General features: G+C 42.8%; 1 protein-coding gene across 1 annotated transcript in view; it reads right to left on the reverse strand.

Moving 5' to 3' along the window:
- Nucleotides 1-21,862, reverse strand: part of IQANK1 (IQ motif and ankyrin repeat containing 1) — a gene marked incomplete at its 5' end in the record, with an annotated part of 47,608 nt that extends 25,746 nt beyond the window's left edge. The window contains 5 exon segments of the mRNA XM_081951217.1: nt 409-542; nt 13,783-13,863; nt 21,671-21,767; nt 21,769-21,805; nt 21,807-21,862. Of these exon segments, the coding sequence (XP_081807343.1) occupies nt 409-542; nt 13,783-13,863; nt 21,671-21,767; nt 21,769-21,805; nt 21,807-21,862 (405 nt within the window).
- Nucleotides 21,863-22,265: the final 403 nt, after the last annotated feature.

Consider the following 22,265-nt stretch of genomic DNA (forward strand, 5'->3'; position numbering starts at 1 on the left):
TCGCAGCTATCCTGCTGTTGATGCACCCAGGACCACGTTGAGGGGTTTTTGGCAGCTGCAGTACACCCCTGGCTCACACTTAAGTGGTGATCCACTGGGACACCTTAGATCCCTCTCACAGTTACATCTGTTCAGCCAGGTGCCACCTATCCTATATCTGTGCATTTGGTTTTTCTTGCCTAAGTGTAAAATTTGACTTTTCTCGTCACTGAATTGCATCTTGTTGGACTGGGCACAGAGTTCAATACAAGTAGCCATCCTAGTCCGCAAACATGACTGGGGATTTAGCCCCCCCCCCCATTCTGCCATTCAGACACCCCCACCCCCAATTCTGCCATCTGCCAGCCAGCACTCGCACAGAATGGGCAAGTGCTGCTACTGCTACTCCAGTGCCCTCCTGCTCCTCACCTCCTTTTGGAGGCGATCCATTAATTCTTCATATTCCTGTCGCTCCTTCAGTCTCCGCTTTCTCTCCCGGCAGGCCAGGATCCTACGGAAAGCGCACTGCACAGTGAGCGCGGCTCTTGCCTCACGACTCAGGCCTGGGGGTTAGAAAGAAGAGGCCCAGGGCCATCAAGTGAGGTTCCTGGGCCCTTGTTGGTCATTTCTTCTATGAAACATTAGGGAGGGGGATTGATTTTGGGGAAAGACCACCTATGCCAGCTTATGTTCCAAAGAGCTGTTGTCCTGGCAGAGGTTGAATTGGGCACCCAAAAGTCAGCCTTCAGATCCAGAGGGTCTTCACAGGGGGACTCAAAGTGTCTTGAGAAAGCTCTACTCAAGTTGCCCAAAGTCAAGACCCCCCCCCCATTTATGGGCCAGGAGTTCAGAGATCCAAGTCCATGCGCTCTTAGCTGATGCTGGCCTTGTGGGTCCCTCCCTAGTCTCGAATACATCCTGGTAAGGGGATGGCTTGGGCCTTGGTGAGTCAGACCCAGGACTGTCCTGGACGGGTTCTGCCAAGGGTGTTTTGCAGCTGGAGTGTAACACCTGCCCTGCCCCGCCCTGCCTCTCCCTCGGCATCAATGCTAGCCTTTCAGATCTCTCTTTAAAAAAACAAGCCTCTTTTCCAGCCAGTGATTTTCAGAAACATTGCTATGTTTAGGGACTACTGTTACTCCTTTTATTTTGCTTTATTCTATATTGACTTTCTAAAATAAACAAATAAATGAAATGGATCCTATAGCAAAACCTGAAACTTCTTTCCAATAACTGTATTTTCCAAGTGCTAGAAAATAATGTTTAAGATACATTTTAAAATGGGTGGGTGGGAAATTAGGATTAGCTGAAGTCCATCCCAAATATCAGTAATAAACCCCGATTGCAAATTTCTCTATACTGTAATAATTCTTCTATGATTCTTAGGCCGATGATTATTCTAAAGATTGTGATATTCATTGGATGAACAGAGGAGGAGAAAGAGAAAGTAGACGGGTGGAGTGGTGGTGGGGGAGAGTGTGTGTTATCATAAGGGAAGGTATCTTAGAAGGGACCTTCAGCCCCCTGCCGAGCGTTCCAGTCGGGTGGCTGCCAACCATTGCTTGAAAACCTCCAGTGATGGGGCTGCCATCTTTCCAGGAGGCAGCCTGCCCTACTCCGAAAGGACCCTCTGGGTCAGGAAACTCCCCCTCTATCTCCTGAAATTCTTTGAAGTACTCTTCCTAGGACTTAGCCTCAGGTCCCTCACTGTCTTCATCGCTCTTCTCTGCCCACTTTCAGTTCCCCAGTGGCCTTTGTCTGGTACGTGGTGTCCGGAACTGGGCACGGCATTCCAGGGCACGAGAGCTTATGGGAGGCATCTAGGTGTCCCGAGGCACCAGCACTTTTAGCATGAGCTGCAGCTGCAAGAACGCCCAGGCAATCCTGGGCTGCATCAAAATTACAAAAGGCAACCGTGCTCCTTTATACGTGGGGTTGTGAGGCCACAGTTGGAAATGCTGCGTCCAGTTCTGGTTGCTGCAATAAAGAAAAGGTGATGAGATCAGCCCCACCCTCTCCCCCCCCCCCGTCCCAGTGGTGGATTCCTAGCGGTTTGGCGGAACCGGTAGTGGTTTGGCGGCCTCCTATCGCACCGCCATCATGATTTTCCATTCTGAGCATGCGCTGAAAAAAATTCATTGCACAAATTTAATTTTTTACCTTTAAATTAAAATGAAAATGTTAAAATGTTAAAATTTGTATGCACAGCGAACCGGCAGTAATGCCGGCAGCAACCCAGCTCTGCCCAGCCCCCGGCTCAGGAACACAGCCAGGTTTTTAGGGCCTTATGAATGGCTGAGCAGGTTGGGGCAATTTCGATCTCCAGAGAGGGGGATGCTCCACAGAACAGGGGCCACTGCAAAAGGGCTCATTTTCTGGTCCCTACCAGGCAACACCCTTTGGCTGACGCCGGGATCTACAGCAAGCCCATTCAGTTCAGTCTAGCTGGAAGGGTAGAGACTGTTGGGAAAAGGAGATCGCTCGGGTGCCCTGGAGGATGGGTTGGACCAGGAGAACCTCCTCCCACCCTATCAAGGCAAACACCATAAAACACCATTGCCTTGATAGGCCTTGACAGACTTTGTCCTCTCGAGGAATCCCCATTAGTGGCCTTCGGTGGGACTTGTGGGGAAGACTTCCACAGATCAACTATATACCGAGTGAGGAAGGGTCTCCTTTCTTGGATAACCTTTGGTAAGAGGAACAAAAGCTCCCTCTCGCCCCAAAGGCTCACTCTTAAGTCAAGACTAAAGCAGCCCTTCCTCCTCCTTCCTCCAAGGGCCAGTAATGCTTTTCTACATCCATCCCTACTAGTTTCCCCCGGAGCTGGCCAGCCTCTAGTTTCTGACTTCCATTTTAAAAATGGGGCCACCATGGTTCCACCTCTACTTCTCTGGGACTCAGCAAGCTTTCAGGGGATACCTTGATTGATTTGATTTGAATTCTATTGTGGCCCATCTCAGTGGCTCACAATTCAGAACATTATTTTAAAAACATTTAGATATTTATTTAGAAAATGTACATGGCTCTAGAATCAGTGACTCTAGGTGGCTTATAAACAACAAAACACCACATATAAAAAGAGTAAAAATTAACCCCATCCCTGGCAACTCCTGGCAACAACAAGCAATCAAACAAGTCACTTGATTGTGCTTCTTCTTCCTACCACTTCTTCCCACCAGAAAATGTCAAAGTGGAGGCCAGCCTACTCTCCATGAGGATGATGTTCCAAAGTGGGTGAGCCACCAAGGAGAAGGTCCTTTTTCTGCGTCCCGCAGATGAACCTCCTCAGGAGGGGGGACTCCCAGTCTCTGTTCTGGTGGGTCGGGTGATTGTAACTGGGAGGAGATGGTCCTTCAGCTAACCTGCTCTCAAGCCATGTAGGGTTTTAAAGGTGACTTCCAGCACCTTGAAATGTACTCAGAAACATATCAGCAGCCAATGCCCCTCCCGCAGGCCGATTATATAGGAGCCAACAGGAACTTCCAGATGCTTTTCAAGGGCAGGCCCATGTAGAGGACTTTGCAATAGTCAAGATGGGAGGTAACTAGGGCATGAGTGATTATAAGCAGAGATTGTTGGTCCAGCAATGGGCGTAACTGGTGCACAACCTGCAGTTGCCCAAAGACCCTCCTAGCCATAACTGCCACGGGCTCCTTGAGCAGGAGTCGTAAGTCCAGGCGAACTCCCAGATTATGCACTGGGTCTGTCTGGGGTTGTGCCCCTTCATCCAAGACCAGAGATGGCCTCCCCCGGACCAACAACAACACCGGTATCTGACTGAGAATGAAGGCAAGTGATTTTGCCTTCCAGAAAATCAGCCAATTCTCCTGCTTGCCCCTTCAGGTGGCCCTCTGTGTGCTCCTTCTCCAGGAGGAGGCAGCTCACCTTCAAGAGGGTCACTGGCTGATTATCTGCAGGCACAATTAGGGCATTAGGGCTTTGCTGCCCAAATTGCCACGGAGTAGTCCTTAAGAAGGGCGAGAAACCTATATGTGGGTAAAGAAGCAACAGTGAGAACTGAAGACGGAACCACTGATTGGTTCAAAATTGGGAAAGGAGTCCGGCAAGGCTTTATACTGTCACCCTGCCTATTTAACTTATATGCAGAGCACTTCATGAGGAAGGCGGGGCTAGATGAATGAAAAATTGGAATTAATATTGCAGGGAGAAATATCAACAACCTCAGCTATGCAGATGATACCACTCTAATGGCAGAAAGTGAAGAGGAACTAAAGAGCCTCTTGATGCGGGTGAAGGAGGAGAGTGCAAAAGTTGGCTTGAAACTCAACATTAAGAAAACTAAGATCATGGCGTCCGGCCCTCTCAATTCCTGGCAAATAGATAGGGAAGAAATTGAGGTAGTGACAGATTTTATTTTCCTGGGCTCCAAGATCACCGCAGATGGGGAGTGCAGCCAAAAAATTAAAAGACGCTTGCTCCTGGGAGGAAAACTATGGCAAAGCTAGGCAAAAGCAGAGACATCACCCTGACAACAAAAGCGTGTCTAGTCAAGGCTATGGTTTTCCCAGTTGCAATGGATGGCTGTGAAAGTTGGACCATAAGAAAAGCTGAGCACCAAAGAATGGAGGCCTTTGAAATCTGGTGCTGGAGAAGACTCCTGCGAGTCCCTTGGACTGCAAGGCCATCCAACCATTCAGTCCTAGAGGATATCAACCATGGCTGCTCTTTAGAAGGCCAGATCCTGAAGAGGAAACTCAAATCCTTTGGCCACCTAATGAGAAGGAAGAAGGACTCCCTGGAGAAGAGCCTCATGCTGGGAACGATTGAGGGCAAAAGAAGAAGAAGGGGATGGCAGAGAAGGAGGTGGCTGAATGAAGTCATCGAAGCAGTCGGCGCGAGCTTCAATGGACTCCGGGGGATTGGTAGAGGACAGGAAGGCCTGGAGGAATGTTATCCATGGGGCTGCAATGGGTCGGACACGACTTTGCAACTAACAACAACAAGCCCTTAATAGCAGCTCTTACCAGTGTTTGATCGAGTTCATCACTTGTCTTCCACCAGCCGCAATCTAGACGTGTCACCCCTCCCAATTCCTTCGTGTATCACAGGGGAGGAAGAAGAGGTCTATGGGTCAGGAGAGGCTGTTAGGAATGTAAGCTAGGTGACGTCACATTGGAGCAGTAACAGGGGAAGACTCTCTGCCTCCCCTGTCTGATTTTTCATGTCTAGAGGCTGTTAACAGCGAAGCTGAGCCTTGGTGAGGACAGCTTTAAAGAGGGGGAAACCCAGCAGTGACGGAGGAAAAGGCGATCCCTCGTTCTGTAGGGTGAAATCCCTGAAATCCGATACGGAAGAGACCAGTTGCCATGGCGCGGTCATGGCTTGGTCCGGAGATGTGACAGCCTGATTATAGGTGGAAGGAGTAAAAAGTGAGTAGCAGCTGAATCTATCGGCGGACAGTGTTAAAGAATTTGATACTCCGAGACACTTCTCTAAGCTGGTGGAATTTACAACAGTGCAATAAAGAGAAAACAAAGGATGCCTGAACTGTAAGACGATGCAGAATTTGTAGAGAATGAAATGGATTGTAGTTACTGAGCCGTGTATTTTTGCTGACTTTTGAGCCTGGATCTACAGTGATACAAACTGAGAGTTTTGTGTCGGTGGCAAACAAAGAAAGAAGGAAAATTGTGAAAGAAGGAAAGAACAGTCCCTTTTCGTATACAAGAGAAAAAGGCACAGGGAACAGAATTTGCAAAACAGTAGAGAGATAGAGGAAAAAGAACTGTTGCATTCCCACCGTAGGATTTTGGATTGGACTCACTCATAACCAACTCTATGTACTTCTGATATCACTACATTATTTAGGGTATTATAATACTGTTATATTTAATATTTTATACACTTTATTTATTTATCCATATCCCACATATATTTAATGTAGATTTAAGCATATTTAAAACAAGATAGAACTTATAGCCACTTCTTTTACTACTGCATATTAGAAAATTTACCTACCTTTAAATTAGGAATTGTCAATAAATAATAACCTTTAATTAATTTAATTAATTGCATATATCGATCTATATATTTATGAACTTTTAGCAAACATATTATACAGCAAAAAGTGTAATAGATTATTTAACAATTTTATATTATAAACATTTATCTATTTCTTTCCATTCCTCCCTCTTCCCCTTTAATGTGATTCAGTTTATAGCTTTTTATATAATTGTCTATAATTGTCCATAGAAAATTGATATCTTTATTTATTTCTTAGATTTTTAGACCGCCCCTCTCCCAGAAAGGGACTCGATCAAGAGTTGAATTTAATCAGTGACCTATATAACCTTATTATTGTTAAATATCAGATTTCTTTTTTTTTTCTTTTTTAAGAGAGAGAGAGATAGGAGTACTTAGGGAAAGACCTGGTGTGAAAATTGGAAACCTATGGTATTGTGGAATAATTTTTTCAAAAAGCTAAAGATGACAAACACATCCACAGCTACCTTAAAGAAAACACAGCCAGTGGTAGCCTCTCCAGCAGGACAAAAGTTAACAACAGACCTGTCGAACAGTGAAAAACCAGGATATACACCAACCCTCCAAAGCCTACAAACCTCATTAAACATGATTCAGGAATTTATGATAAAAACACAAGAATCAATAACTAATAATCATGATGACATGAAAGGCGATATAGGGGAAGTGAAAGGCGATCTAGCGGAAGTGAAAGGCGATTTAGGGGAAGTAAAAGGTGATATAAAGAAGTTGGATGACAGAATGGGGAAAATACAGGAAACAATAGCTAAAAATGAGCAGAAGATAAAAATGATAGAAACTAGGACAGAACAAACTGAAAAGAAATTGGAAGAAACACAAGAAAGACTGAGCAGTTAACAGAGAGCTCGGGGAGGCAGTAGTCCACTTAGAATTAGAATGATCCTCTTTCTATTTAAGATTTCAGAACATAGTAGAGACAAAAGATGAGGATCTACCAAAACTCATGAGTGATCTTCTAGCTGACCAACTGCAAATGGACAAAAGTGAACTGAGGAACAATATCAATGAAATCTATAGAGTGCATACAAATTATGCACGAAGATACAAGTTTCCCCATGAAATACACATAAGATTTGCAAAAAAAAATTGTCAGAGACGAAATTTACAAAAGAACAAGGGATGAACAGATTGTCCATAAAGGAAAAGAAGTCATAACCCTTAAACAAATACCAAAGAGAATCAGAGAGCAAAGAAGGAATTACCAATTCCTCTCTACACAACTGATAAAATATAAAATAATGTTTCGCTGGTTGATACCGGAAGGCATGTTAATATCTTGGCAAGATATTCCTAGGCTGCATCAACAGAGGGATAGAATCAAGAGCACGTGAAGTGTTAATACCACTTTATAATGCCTTGGTAAGGCCACACTGCATTCAGTTCTGGTCGCCACGATGTAAAAAAGATGTGGAGACTCTAGAAAGAGTGCAGAGAAGAGCAACAAAGAGGATTAGGGGACTGGAGACTAAAACATATGAAGAACGGTTGCAGGAACTGGGTATGTCTAGCTTAAGAGAAAGAAGGACTAGGGGAGACATGATAGCAGAGTTCCAATACCTCAGGGGTTGCCACAAAGAAGAGGGAGTCAAACTATTTTCCAAGGCACCTGAGGGTAGAACAAGAAGCAATGGGTGGAAACTAATCAAGGAGAGAAGCAACTTAGAACTGAGGAGAAATTTCCTGACAGAACAATTAATCAGTGGAACAGCTTGCCTCCAGAAGTTGTGAATGCCCCAACACTGGAAGTCTTTAAGAAGATGTTGGATCGCTATTTGTCTGAAACGGTATAGGGTTTCCTGCCTAGGCAGGGGGTTGGACTAGAAGACCTCCAAGGTCCCTTCCAACTCTACTATTGTATTATTGTATTGTATAGATGAGAAAATAAGGATCGACACCATAGAGAAAGCCTGGGAATTCTATGAACACTATATAGAGGGTGAATCAGACAGCAGAGAGGAGTTGGAAACCCAAAGCCAAGAGGAACAGCCGAAAGAGGAAAAAGGACTAGACCAAGATGTGAGAAAAAGACCGATACAGCAGCCCAGGAAAGAGAAGGAGTGAGGACAAGAAACCAAAAGGAAACAAAACCAAGTAAAGGAACGAAGGCGATAAACTAGTAACAGGATGGAGGAGGAAGTGAAATTAATATCAGTCAATATAAATGGATTAAATTCACCTATAAAAAGAAGACAAAACAATTTCTAAGCTCCAAAAACAAAACATGGATATCACGTGCCTACAGGAAGTTCATATTAAAAAAGGAAATGGTAGTATTCTGGAATCTCCAAAATTAGAAAAACTACATTTGGCCCTGGCTGATACAAAGAAAAGAGGAATTGCAGTATATATAAAGGACTGGCTAAAACCTAAACAGGTATATGCAGATGAAGAGGGAAGAACATTATTAACTGAAGTATTAATAAAACAAAGAAGAGTATTAATTGCAGTTATATATGCACCAAACATGAACCAGAAAGAATACTATAGTAAACTACATAAACGGATTGCAGAACTGGAACTGGATAACATATGTCTACTAGGGGACTTCAATGCAGTAGTAGATCCAAAGAAAGACTATAAAACGGATAATAAAAAAAAATATGAAAGGAGAACTCTACCAAATACATTCTTTGAAATGGCCCAAGAATTAAATCTAAAAGATGTTTGGAGAGAAATCAATCCACAGAAGAGTCAATACACATTCTTTTCAAACCCCCATAATTCATGGTCCAGGATCGACATGGTGTGGATGGATCCAGAAATGGAGAAAGATGTAGAAGAGGTAGAAATAACACCGAATATGTGGGCAGACCATAACCCATTAACAATCAAATGGAAAGGAGAAGCAAAAAGGAAAAAGAGATGGACCATGAATCAGCGGGTTGTAAAAGAAAATAATTATGTACAGTATATGGAAAAAGAATTAGCACTTTTCCTAAAAGAAAATTGGAATGAACAGACAACTATTCAAAACCTATGGGATACTACTAAAGCTTATGTACGAGGCATTACAATAGCATATACAATAAGAAGAAACAAAGATAGAAAGAAAAGATATACAGAGCTTCAGGAGAAACTGGGGAGATTAGAATATAAACTTCAAAAAGAACCTCAAAACAAAGAAGCCAAAGAAAAGAAACAATTAAACATAGATTAAACTTAATTACACAAGAAGAAATGGCCCAGAAAATTAGATCATGTAGGCAAAATTATTTTGAAAATGACAATAAACCGGGGAGATGGCTAGCCTATAAACTAAAAAAAGAGAAAGAAAAGAAAATAATACAGCAACTAGAGGATGAAAAAGGGGTGATACACCACCAAAAGGAGGGGGGAAAATATAGCAGTAAGATACTTCCAAGCATTGTACTGCCGAGAGGAAATAGAAGAGGATATTAAAAGATATCTCCAGAGGAGAAATCTTTCAACCCTACTGGAAACAACAAAAGAAATATTAAATGAGAAAATAACTAGGCTAGAATTAAAAAGGGCAATCCAAAAACAAAAAAATAATAAAACGCCGGGCCCAGATGGAATTCCAGCAGAATTTTATAAAGGATTGCAAAAATCATTAGAGAACATATTACTAGAAATGTATAATGAAATATTAGAACGAGCTAAGACACCAAAATCCTGGATGGAGGCACTAATAACACTAATTCCCAAAGACAACGCTGAAAATCAAAAGATCCAAAATTATAGGCCAATCTCGCTGCTAAATGCTGATTATAAAATATTTATGACAATTATGGCGGAAATAATTTAAAATATATTAAATGAAATCATACACCCAGACCAAAACGGATTTTTACCCAACAGACACATAAAAAACAATATACGAACAATAATGGACAGATTAGAATACTACGAAATACATCCAGGAAAACAAGCAGCATTGATATTTATTGACGCACAAAAAGCATTTGATAATCTGAATTGGGATTTTCTTATAAATCAACTAGCAGTAATGAACTTCGGAGATAAATTCATCGGGATGATCAGAGTCATATTCGAGTCAGACGGCAAAAATAATACTAAACGGGGAAGCAACAGAAGACTTCAGTATAACCAAAGGGGTAAGACAGGGATGCCCACTATCCCCTTTGTTATTTATCCTCTCACTAGAGACATTGATATCACAAATCAGGCAAAATAAGGACATAAAGGGACTGAAAATTGGAACACAGGAATATAAAGTGCAGGCCTTTGCAGACGATCTTGCATTTAACATAGAGGAACCCCTAGAAACTGGACTAAAACTATTACAGGAGATAAACCAATTCGGTAAAGTAGCAGGGATTAAAATAAATAAAGAAAAAACTAAAATATTAACTAAGAATTTAACCAAAAGGCAAAATGAAGAACTGGAGGAGAAACTGGGAATTTCGAGGGCCAAGAAAATTAAATATTTGGGAATATGGCTATCGGCAAAATGTATTACAATAAAAGAAGATAATTACAACAAACTGCTACGACAGATACAAAAGGATTTGGACAATTGGACTAAACTTCAGATATCACTAATTGGCAGAATCTCAACAATCAAAATGAATATACTACTCAAATTACTCTATCTTTTTCAAACAATACCAATTAAATTAGAGAAACTTTTTTTCGAACAAATAAAATGATATCCAAATTTATTTGGTCAGAGGAAAAACTGCGTATCAAATACAAACTTCTACAAGATAGTAGAAACAGAGGTGTGTTTTGGACTGCCAGATTGGGAGTTATATTACCAGGCGGCAACCCTAACATGGTTAAAAGACTGGATCCAATTAAAAAATAAAAGAATCCTTATCCTAGAAGGACACGATCTCCAACTAGGCTGGCACGGCTTCCTCTGGGAGGGAAAGACTAAATCCCACTCCTACTTTCAGAGACATATAATAAGGGATGCTTTGTTTAGGGTCTGGGAAAAAAGAAAAAGAAAACACTACCTGAAAATCCCAAGCTGGTTATCAACCATGGAGGCAATGACATATCCATTTACTATAGACCTTAGTAAAATGGTAAGATACGCAGACCTCTTAGATGGAAAAGGAGAACTAAAATCAGTACAAGATCTGAAAGCACAGGGAATAAATATGGAATGGTGGCCATACCTACAAATTAAAACAAGATTTAAAAAAGATCGGGAACAATACAGAATATATGAGACACAAGTGGAATTAGATAAAATATTACTAGGAACGGGAGGAAAAACGATCACTAGATTATATAATTTTCTTTTAAAATATAAAATGGAGGTAGAGACGGTAAAGGAGACAATGAGTAGCTGGGGAAGAAATTTTGGCCACAATATAGAGTTAGAAAAATGGGATAAACTGTGGGAAATAAATTGTAAATTTACGAAGGCAGCATCTTACAAAGAAAATCTCTATAAAATGTTTTATAGATGGCATTTGCCTCCAGCGAGATTGGCCAAAATGTACCCAAATTTATCCCCTAATTGTTGGAGATGCAATCACAAGCCTGGAACATTTTATCACCTGTGGTGGACGTGCCCCAACACAAGGAAGTACTGGTGCAAAATTCGAAAGTGGTTGGAAGAAATTACTGAGCGAAAAATAGAACTCAAACCAGAAGCATTCTTACTAGGACTACTGGATCAAAAAATGGACAAACAATCTCAATACCTAATCATACATATACTCACAGCAGCCAGGATTGCCTTCGGACAAAATTGGAAAAAAACTAATACACCCTCAGACGAAACTACAATCAGGAAAATACTTGAGAGTGCAGAAATGGACAAAATTACAATAGAACTAAAAGAAAGAGAAGAATCGGACTTTTATAATGTTTGGAATAAAATATACAAGTGGCTAGAAATCAAAAGCCAAAACAGGAAATAGAGAATACAAATAGATGGAGATACAAATAATGAATATTACTATGTGTTTATACTATGCTTGTTACATCATAGGACAAGGCTATAGTAATAGGAAGGCAATGCAGAAGGGAGAATTATATAAGCTAGGCAGGAAAGCCGATATTAAAAGCTGTAAAATTATTCTATACTGTTATGTATGTTCCGTGTTTTGTTTTGTTTTATTGTGGTTTTGTTCCTTGTTGTGTCTTTTTTACTGTTTTTAAATATTAAAACATTCAATAAAAAAATTTTTTTTTAAAAAGGAATGTAAGCTAACGGTTGGGTCAGCAATATATAAGCCATGAGAGTAGTCCTGTTTCTTTAAGTATTGCTGTAATGGGATTGGTTGCTGTTACCTCAAGCAGCCATAAGAGGGAGCCAGAATGACTGTTAGCTCTCTGATTGTTAGATGCTGATAGGAGGATACTGCTTGTAGATGTATCGTGAATTACTATGAGTTTTGCTACTGTTAGCAACTTTGTGTGCTGAACTGATTATACGATACTGGACTGTGTTCGATGGATCACTCCTTAACTGAGAATATTGATAACTGACTGGCTGAACCGTGTGTAAATTGAACTCTGAATACCTCTATTTTCCACATAAGTAAAATACTATTACTTTTACTATTCAGTATCCCTGCATGCTGGTTTGTGCGTGTTCTTCCACACCACTCTCATTACGCTTCTCTGCACTCTCGCTCTCCTAACAGGGAGCTTACCTAACAGAGGCCGCACGGGTGCAATCCTATCCTAAGCCAAGCAGTGACCAAGACTTCGGCAAGACTATGCAACAGATTTCCATTTATAACCCCGTTCCTTCTGAAACCCATCTGGGTCCATCAGTAGCTGATGGCGAATTGACTTAGTAAGTCCTGTCCTCCTGCAAGGGGCTACAGCTCTAGAGACAGTCATTGCCATTAGACTGTGATCTGACCAGGAGAAGGTACCAAAGACAGGCCCACCAATTCCCTTGGCGCATGTAGCACCCCGGGCTTGGGAGCAGAGTCAGGTTTTTAGAGCTTAACGAAAGGCTAACAGGATTCTGGTCTCCGAAAGGAGGATGTTCCACAACGCTCCCCTTCTGGTCCATGCCAGCCAACGTTCTTTGATGACGGGATCTGCAGCAGGTTCATTCCATTTGACCTGATTGGATGGGTAGAGACTTTGGAAAAAAAGGTGATCTTTCAGGTAACCCTGTGGTACCCAAGCCATTTAGGGGTTTATAGGGAACCACCGGCACCTTGAATTACACCTGGAAATATACCAGTAATCACTGCAACTCATGCAGGAGTGGTGTTACGTGTACCATGTATCTAGCATCGGTTGCTGCCTGCGCAGCTGCATTCTGCAGTTGAAATTTCTGAAAAATTTATTAAAATATTCATGACTGGGAGAGACATGGGAACAATGAATAGGCATAGCCAATGAATAGGCATAGCAAATAAGTCAGCCAATGGGAGCTTAAACAGATCTGAGTCTGTGCAGAGAATTGAAACAGAAACTTAAGTAGTCTGCTGCTCTGAGAAGTAAACTTAAGCAGTCTGTCTGGGCTTGTCTGCTGAAATGAAACTAACTGCTTGTGTTTGTCTGTAACTCTCCTGCCTTGTCTTCACTTGGAAGAACCACCTGTTGGTATTGTACATTTATTCATCTATTCTTATGTACATAAAGAAGTTAATGATTCCTGCTGCATCAGTTATTTGTGTGTGCTTCTGGATTTGAACTTATGCAACAAACTCCAACAAAATCTTCAAGGGCAACCCCATTACAGTAGTCTAATCTGGAGGTTACGAGGGCGTGAGTTACTTTGAGGTTTGTTTGTTTTTTGGCAGGAGCTCAGCCATTTCTATTCCCATTTAAGAATAGGACAGGTACCAGACCCAATGCCCACCTACCTACCTGTGGGATGACTGCTGGAGGTCTCCTGGTGGTGGACAGTGTCGTCTGCTGGGGCTGCATCTTTCCCATCTATTTGGTGGCCTGAAAAAGTCACAGGGGGAGAGAAAGTCCAAATGTAAACCAGACATCACCTGCAATTCTCAGAATGATAACCCCCGTTTTCTAGAATAGGATGACCTGAAGAGCTGAGTGGGTCTAGCTGACAAGGCTCAGTCCATGGGGATGAGTGTCCTTGCAAAATCCTCAGGTGTCTTATATCTCTCTGTGCAATAGTTCTCCCCAAACCCTTCATATTCCACTCGCTTGCTTATTTTGCAGACTACGGACATATTTTAAGTGTCACAACAACACAAAGCTTGGTGAAAGAAAGGATATGCCCAGGAACTGAGTCAGTGTTTCCTGGAAGAAAACTGCCTGGTGGGTTTATCCAAGAAATGAAGGGACTTTCAAGGAAGAGGAGGAAGAGGAGGGAAAGCACCACTTCCTGTTTGTTTGTTTGTTTGCTATTTAACATCGCTATAAATGGTCCCCCAGGTTGCTAAATGGAATTTTATGTCAGGGGAAAAAACACCCTGTTAGAGACCGATGAACCGTGGCTGATTCCCTTCTGCATATCTTTTGAGATATTGAGAAAAATAAGTCTTTAAAAGTATTCTAATTAATAAACAAACTTTAATAATAAAATAAAACAGAAAATAACTAATTGGTTACATTTTGATAATGAAAGCTTCGTCAGCCAAAAGTTGGCTGGCGAACAAAGAAGAGAGGAATTTTTTGGAATGTGTAACGCGTGCGCAATAAATCACTTTCAGATAAGAACCCTTTTTTTGTTTTATGACCTGCGCAATAAAGCTTTCTTAGTTTAACTCTTGAGTGTCAATTCAGGCAGTTCAGGCCTAGCAAACTTTTTAACATCGTGACACCCCTTCTTTTGCTAGTCTGGGCTGACGTCATCAAATCATCAATTAAGGCACATCTTCTCTCGCAGATACTCGTGTTGATTCGCGGCAAGTGGTTTGTTAAGCATGTCTGCGATCTGATCATGTGTAGAAACATATTGCAATTTAACAAAACCTTGCTTAACTAATTGCTTTGTGTTTTGATAACGAATGTCAATGTGTCTGGACCTAGAACCTGTGAAATGTGACTCAGAAATATAAACAACAGATACATTATCTTCCATCACGGTGATTGGTCGAATCGGACGTGTCCAGATATCTGTGATCAAAGCATCAAACCACGTTAGAGAATTACAAGCATCTGAAACACAAGCATATTCAGCTTCAGTAGATGAACATGAAACAAAACTCTGTTTTCTCACTTGCCAGTAAACAGGACAACCATTTAGGAACATCATGTAACCAGAAGTGCTTTTGCGTGACTTCTTGTCGCTCGCCCAGTCGGCGTCGGCAAAACAAATCAACTTTGGTTGATCAGTGTGTGTTGGTTCTAGCAATAACTTCATGTGTTTAGTGTGTTTTAGGTATTTCAACAACTTCTTAATGCATGACCAATGAAATTGTGTTGCCTTACCTACGTGTCGTGATAAAAGATTAACACTAAGTGCGATGTCAGGTCTGGTCCAACTACTAATGTATAATAGTGAACCAATGACTGAACGATAAAGTGTTTGATCCTCGAACTCAGGACTTGGTTCATGTGTTAAGTTGTGAAAATCTGTTTGCATGGGTGTCTTTGTTGTGCTAGCATCTTTCATGTTGCAATGATGTAGAATGTGGTCAATTTTCTCTTCTTGTGAAAGACTAAACCCCTTCTGTGTCTTTTCAATTTGAACACCTAAATAAGTGCTAATGTGTCCTAAAGATTTTAGTGTGAAGTATCTCTGCAAACTTTTGGCAAAAATCTCACTCATTTTCTTATTTGGACCAATATAAACAATATCATCAACATAAACAAGAATTATCTCATATGCATTGTTTGATCTTTTTGTGAACACGCATTCATCAGTTTCGGACTTAATAAAGCCCATTGAATTTAGTTTGTCAGTAAGACATAAATACCACATTAAACCTGACTGTTTCAGACCATAAAGACTTTTGTTCAGGAACCAGGTATCCCCTTCTTGCTTTCGGAATCCTGGAGGGCTTCTCACGTAGATCTCTTCATCTAGGTCTGCATGTAGATAAGCTGTGTCCACATCAAATTGGAAAACTTCTAAACCAAGAATAGTTGCAGTGGTTAAAGCAATTTTTACACTTTCAGTTCTGACTGTTGGTGAGTAAGTGTTTGTGTAGTCCTCAGGATAACGTTGAGCGAAACCCTGAGCTACAAGTCTGGCTTTGTATAAAGACTCACCATTTGGTTTCTTCTTGATTCTGTAGACCCATCGGGTGCCAATGACTTTCTTATTTGCTGGAGGTTTTGCAGGTGTGAATACATTAAGTTTCTTTAAACTGTCCATTTCATCCTGCATTGCATCATACCACTTGTCTTGTTCTGAATCAGGAAGCTGTTTGATTTGTGTGAATGTCTCTGGAGGAAGAGTAACGTTGCAAATCAAAGGTACTGGTGTTTTTGTCAGTTGCCATGAATAACGTTGTGGAGGGATTCCTTTTGTGGCCCTCTTGGAGCGTCTAGGAACAACAGTCCAGTCTTCTTCTTCTTCTTCATCATCATCCTCGTCCTCACGTTCGTCGCTAGCATCAGCATCCGCGGCTTGAGAAGACGGAACATCAGGTTGTGAAGAACTGGTAGAAGGAACATCTGCCTGCGAATTGTCATCAGGCTGCGTGGCATCTGGAACACCATCTCTAGGAAAATAAACTTCAGGATCATTGGAATGAATCCTGGACCAGTCAATGTCTTCCTCAAAATTAGCAGATTGTGAAATGACAATCACATGTTTAGTATCAATGAATTTGTACCATTTTGAATTATCATCAATACCCATAAATCTTAGTCTCTTTGGTCCTTGAGTTATAGGAGTGTTCACCATAGCATATGAACCAAAAATATGGAGGTTCTTGAGATTAGGCTTGTAGCCATACAGCATGTAGAAAGGAGTTTGATTGATTACACTGCTCCAAGTACGGTTGACAATGTAATTTGCATATTTGATTGCTTCACCCCAGTATGCGTTACTGAGATTGGCATCTTCTAGAAGACAACGCATCATGGTTTGTAGAACCCCTTGTCTTCTTTCTACAACTCCGTTATGAGCCGGTGTATATGGAGCAGATGTCTGATGAAGAATTCCATTCTTACGCATCCAGTCCTGGAAACGCTGAGACATGAATTCTGCACCACGGTCACTCTGGATTCTGGCGATGCGAACTTGGTATTGTGTAGAAACAAACGCTGCAAAGTCTTTAAAGATCTGAAAGGTCTCAGATTTCTCTCTCATAGGATATACAAATCCATATCTAGAATGATTATCTACAATTGTTAAAAAATACTTTCTGCCACCAAGTGTTGGTGGGAAAGGACCCACTATGTCAGTGTGTACCAAATCAAAAATGCGTGTTGACCGGCGTGTAGCGTGTTTGGGAATTGCAGCCGCCTTGGATTTAGCCTTTTTGCAAACAGCACAATCCAAAAACACCTTACACCCCTTTAGATCCAAACCTTTTGCGAACTCCGGCATCTTTCTAAGAACACGGAAACTGGCATGCCCCAATCTTCTGTGCCACTTGTGAATACACCTGGAATGCAAAGGTTTACCAGTTAGTGAATTCTCAACATTAACAGTTTCATGAGGACCCTCAGGCTTGCTTTGAGCAATCTGTTTCTGTTTTCTTTGTTTGTTGGCTTTAGGAGCCTTTGGCACAGTAACGCTTTCTCTCTCTGGGACAACTCTCTCTGGGTTTGCGTTGTGCCTTTTTGGAGTTTGCATACTTGCCTGTGCTTGCCCTTTAGGCTTTGGCTTTAAGTAATAAACACCACCAATCAGCATGGTTTCAGCAACAATATCACCATCTTTAACTAAGTAACTTGCTTTTTCGAGGTGGTGAACCTGGAACTTTAACTCTCTAGACAAGTGACTTTGACTAAGCAAATTACTGGTTGCTGAAGGTATGTAATAAACATCAGGGATGTGTGTATCGAGCTCTTCAATGTAAACAGTTCCTTTTCCCATAACCTTGCAAGTGTGGTTGGTGAAGGAATACAGTTCTCGATACTCGGGCTCTGGTTCGCCCATCTCTGTGAAAAGTTCCCTTCTGTGGGTAACGTGCACAGCTGCTCCACTATCTAAAGTCCACAAAAGACGTCTGTCGAACTTTGGATCAGGTTGTGGAACGTTGGTTATGGCCAGTGTTGCAAGCGGAGCTTGTGGATCACGCCTTGGACCACGACGACCTTGTCTTCCGCCTCTACCTCTGCCTCTGGAATCTGTTCCTCTGGGCTGGTACGTGGCGGGAGCTGGAACTCGTTGGGGACAATCCCGGGTGTCATGTCCCACACGGTTGCAGGTGTAGCATTTTGGCATCCTTGGAGCGTAGCCTCTTCCTCGGAAGGGACGTCTGGCTGGAGCCTTTGGTGCTGGAGGCCGTTGTAGATGTGGGGTAGCTAACCTGATAGCTTCGTCTTCCACTAAAAGTCTGCAAACGTGGTTAACTGTGCGTTGAGCAATAGGCACGTAGTTAATCTTTGCAACAGCATCTTTCCATTCATAATTCAATGAGTTAATGATGATGCTAATCATTTGGATATCATCGATTACATGGCCATTTTGTCTCAATTCACTTCTCATTCTTTTCAGTTTGGTCAAATGTCCACCAATTCGTTCACCAGGTTTCAACTTCGAACCATGGAACTCAGACATGAGCAAACATGAGGATTCAATTGAAACGGGCCTGTAGCAATCTTCCAAAATAGCCCATATTTCTTGGGCAGTTGCATCAGGTGGAAAGATACCTTGGATCTCAATTTCCATTGACATGAGTAAAGTCGTGATAGCTCTGTTTTCAAGGTTTCTTATTGCAGGTGTCCAGGGTTGACGGGGAGGATCAAAAACCATGGAATATGTGCCTTCTCTTCGAAGCAAGAGCGCAATTTCACTGACCCAGGCTTTATAATTCTCTCCTGACTCCTTTAATTTGGACTCACCAGTCAAGGGGGTGACTGTGAATACCTGCTGAGGAATAATTTGTTGCTCTGGTTGCAAATCTGGTTGTTGAACCAGGGGATGCTGGGGTTGCATCATTGGCCTTTGCGTGGCAACATCAAATTGGCTTCCTCGAATTTGCCTCTGGCTTTGCCTTTTTCCATCTAGGGAGAATTCCACACCGCCAGGGGGTATTGAAGACTTAACCTTTGGAGACAAAGTTTTGGCTTCTAAAGGACTCATAGACATATCTCTGAAAATCTGGTCCAATTGCTTAATCTTTTGCTGTAATAATTTTTCTCCGCCAGCAGATGGCAGTGCAGCTTCACATTTTGGCTGCCTCTCCTTTCTATACGTATGCGGAAGTTCAGTCGACTCAAAGGGACCACGTGACCTCGGTGACGTGTACATGTCTCTTTGTTCTAATTGACCAATGAACTCTGTGGGGTGTGTCTTAGGCTGTTGTTTTGAAGAAGACAAGATGGCGTCCTCAGACTTTTTGGGAGTGGGGGAGCTTCTTCTACTTCGCCTTATCTCTTCAAAACGCACTCTCGCCTCCCTAGCATATTTTTCAAACAGTTCTATTTGATCTAGATAGCTTTGCATTTCTTGCTCACCATCTGGGGAGATGTTATAAAATCTGCTTTCTGCGTGGGAGGATATTTTCTGTGCCGGCAGTTGCCATTCATCAATCGTTTGATAATCTGCGAGGGTCTGGGAATGGAGTGGCTCTGGCAGAGTGGGAAGTTTTGGCTTGGCCCCCAAAAATTCATAATCTCCTGGAGATATTTTAGAAGGAGGAACCACTGACCTCGTTTCGTGGATGTCGCGTCCTGTAGCTCCTTCTCCCATATTTGGCTCGGCACCTGAAGGAATTTGTTGTTCCTGAAGCACGTTTTGATCTTGCTTCTCTGTGTCCGAGGGAGCCTCCTTGTCAGAGGAAGCTGATCCATCTGTGCTCGCCCCATCTTTCTTTTTCTTTTTTTTCTTTTTCTCCGACATTGCTAATTAGGCTTAGTCGGTTATCTTTAGATAGCATGAAGGGAAAATACAGCCATAAATTGTAACCATCTCAGCTGGTATCATCAAAAGCCAAAACTCTGCTACCAAGTTGTCAACCATCCTCTGCTACCAAGTTGTCAGGGGAAAAAACACCCTGTTAGAGACCGATGAACCGTGGCTGATTCCCTTCTGCATATCTTTTGAGATATTGAGAAAAATAAGTCTTTAAAAGTATTCTAATTAATAAACAAACTTTAATAATAAAATAAAACAGAAAATAACTAATTGGTTACATTTTGATAATGAAAGCTTCGTCAGCCAAAAGTTGGCTGGCGAACAAAGAAGAGAGGAATTTTTTGGAATGTGTAACGCGTGCGCAATAAATCACTTTCAGATAAGAACCCTTTTTTTGTTTTATGACCTGCGCAATAAAGCTTTCTTAGTTTAACTCTTGAGTGTCAATTCAGGCAGTTCAGGCCTAGCAAACTTTTTAACATCGTGACATTTTAGGCTGCTAACAAAAATTATATTAATAACATAAATAAAATAAAATCTAACAAATAACAGAAATATCAAAAAGTCTCTTTCAATATGTAAGGACAAGAGTTTGGTCTGGTCAGAAGGTGGCCAGCAAGTACAGGTAGTTCTTGACTTAGAGCGATTCATTCAGTAACCATTCAAAGTTACAATGGCACTGAAAAAACTGATTCATGACTGTTTTTCACATTATGATTGCTGCAGCATCTCTATGGTCGCATGATCCAAAATCAGTTGCTTGGCAACTGACTCATATTTATGACGGTCACAGTGTTCCGGGACCATGTGCTCCCCTTTTGCAAACTTCTGACAAGCAAAGTTGATGAAGTCACATTAATGAAACAATTGTGCGATTAACTTACAACTGCAGTGATTTGCTTAACAACTGTGGCAAGAAGGGTCATAAAATGAGGCAACATTCACTTAACAACTGCCTTGCTTAGCGATGGAAATCTGGGGGTCAGTTGTGGTCATAAGCTGAAGACTACCTCTACTTGGCACCAAGCTATGAGGGGCCGTGAAAGACCACCAGCCAGAAGCCACTTGGCAACCCACCCAGCGACCTCAGCCACGCGGGCTCTCGCGTGCAAAGGGGCCCCAGAGGTCTTTGGGGCTCTGGCTCTCAGACCCCGGACTGGTTTCTTCCCAGCTCCAGGCAAGGGGGAAGGAAAGGTCTAGGAAGCGTTCCCGATGCAGGGGAGGCCTTTGATCACAGCCCGCAGCCCCTGCTTGCACCTTAGGCCCAGCTGTGCCCTGGTGAGATGATGGCTTGCTTTCAGAAGTCCCCAGCTTGGAATTGGTCTCGGGGTTTAATGAAGGAGGATGGCCTTGTGCTGAACTCCTTTTCAAGCAGACGCCCTCCACTAATTGAGATCAAAGCCCAGATACCATCTTGAAAGGGTCAGGGCTCTCGCCAAGTAACATACCCGTCAGTCAGACAGTGGAGCCCAAAGTTGACTTGCCCCTTGGTAGCACTTTCAACCACCAATCACCAGCACAGAATCTCCCAACCTCACTGGAGCCACTGGGCTACTCCTGCCTTCACCCCGGTTGCCCCATTGAGCGAAGGGGCAACTGACTCCCCCACCCCAAGATTCTGTTACCAAACCAAACCCTCAGGCTTGACAAGGGGCTCCACTTTCCCTTTCTTAACCCTTCCCCCCCCCCCACCTCCGTTCTATTTTCCCTTTCTACAGCTCTTGGTCACCCCCTTGCGGGCTTTCGGTCTGCTCCTTGTGTGGGGAGCCTGGCCAGGGCCCCTCCCCCGCTCTGTCGCTCCACTACCTGGTTTCCCAGAGGCTGACCCGGATGGCTTGGCTCCCTTTTTCACCGGACTTCTCCCCGCGGCTTTCTTGGAACTCATGCTCCTAAACTGGAGGGAAAATAATGGAAGTGGGGAGGGGGCGTGGGGAGGAGACGCCCCAGGGAGAAATTCATGGCCAGCGTGCATCCCGAAACAGATGTTGAAACGGCCATCTACCGGCCAGCATTCTGAGCAGCTCCAACCAGGACTGCAAGTGGACAGTGGAAAGGACGAATCAATTTGGCCGGGCTCTGGACTGAATGGTTGCGGGGGACAGATAAGCGGAGCCATTGGGGTGGGGGGATCAGGCGCGGAGACCATTCAGCCCTGGGAGCTTTGGGCGGCTCCTTCCACCGCCGTCCGCCCCTCCGAGCGCAGCCTTCGGCGCCTGCAAAAAAGCCGGGACGGGTCTCTTGAGGATCCGGTCGGGTCCTCCAGGACCTCCCTTTCCACCTCCTAATCCTTGCCCTGCTCGGCACCGGATCTACTTATTGGGGCTCCTCCGGTGCCCAGGGCTGCGCAGACACCTGCCGAGACCTGGACCCAAGCCGAGCAAAGGCTCTTGGCCCACGGGAT

The sequence above is a fragment of the Natrix helvetica genome (assembly GCF_964273705.1).
Source record: "Natrix helvetica genome assembly, chromosome: 4".
Taxonomy (NCBI): domain Eukaryota; kingdom Metazoa; phylum Chordata; class Lepidosauria; order Squamata; family Natricidae; genus Natrix; species Natrix helvetica.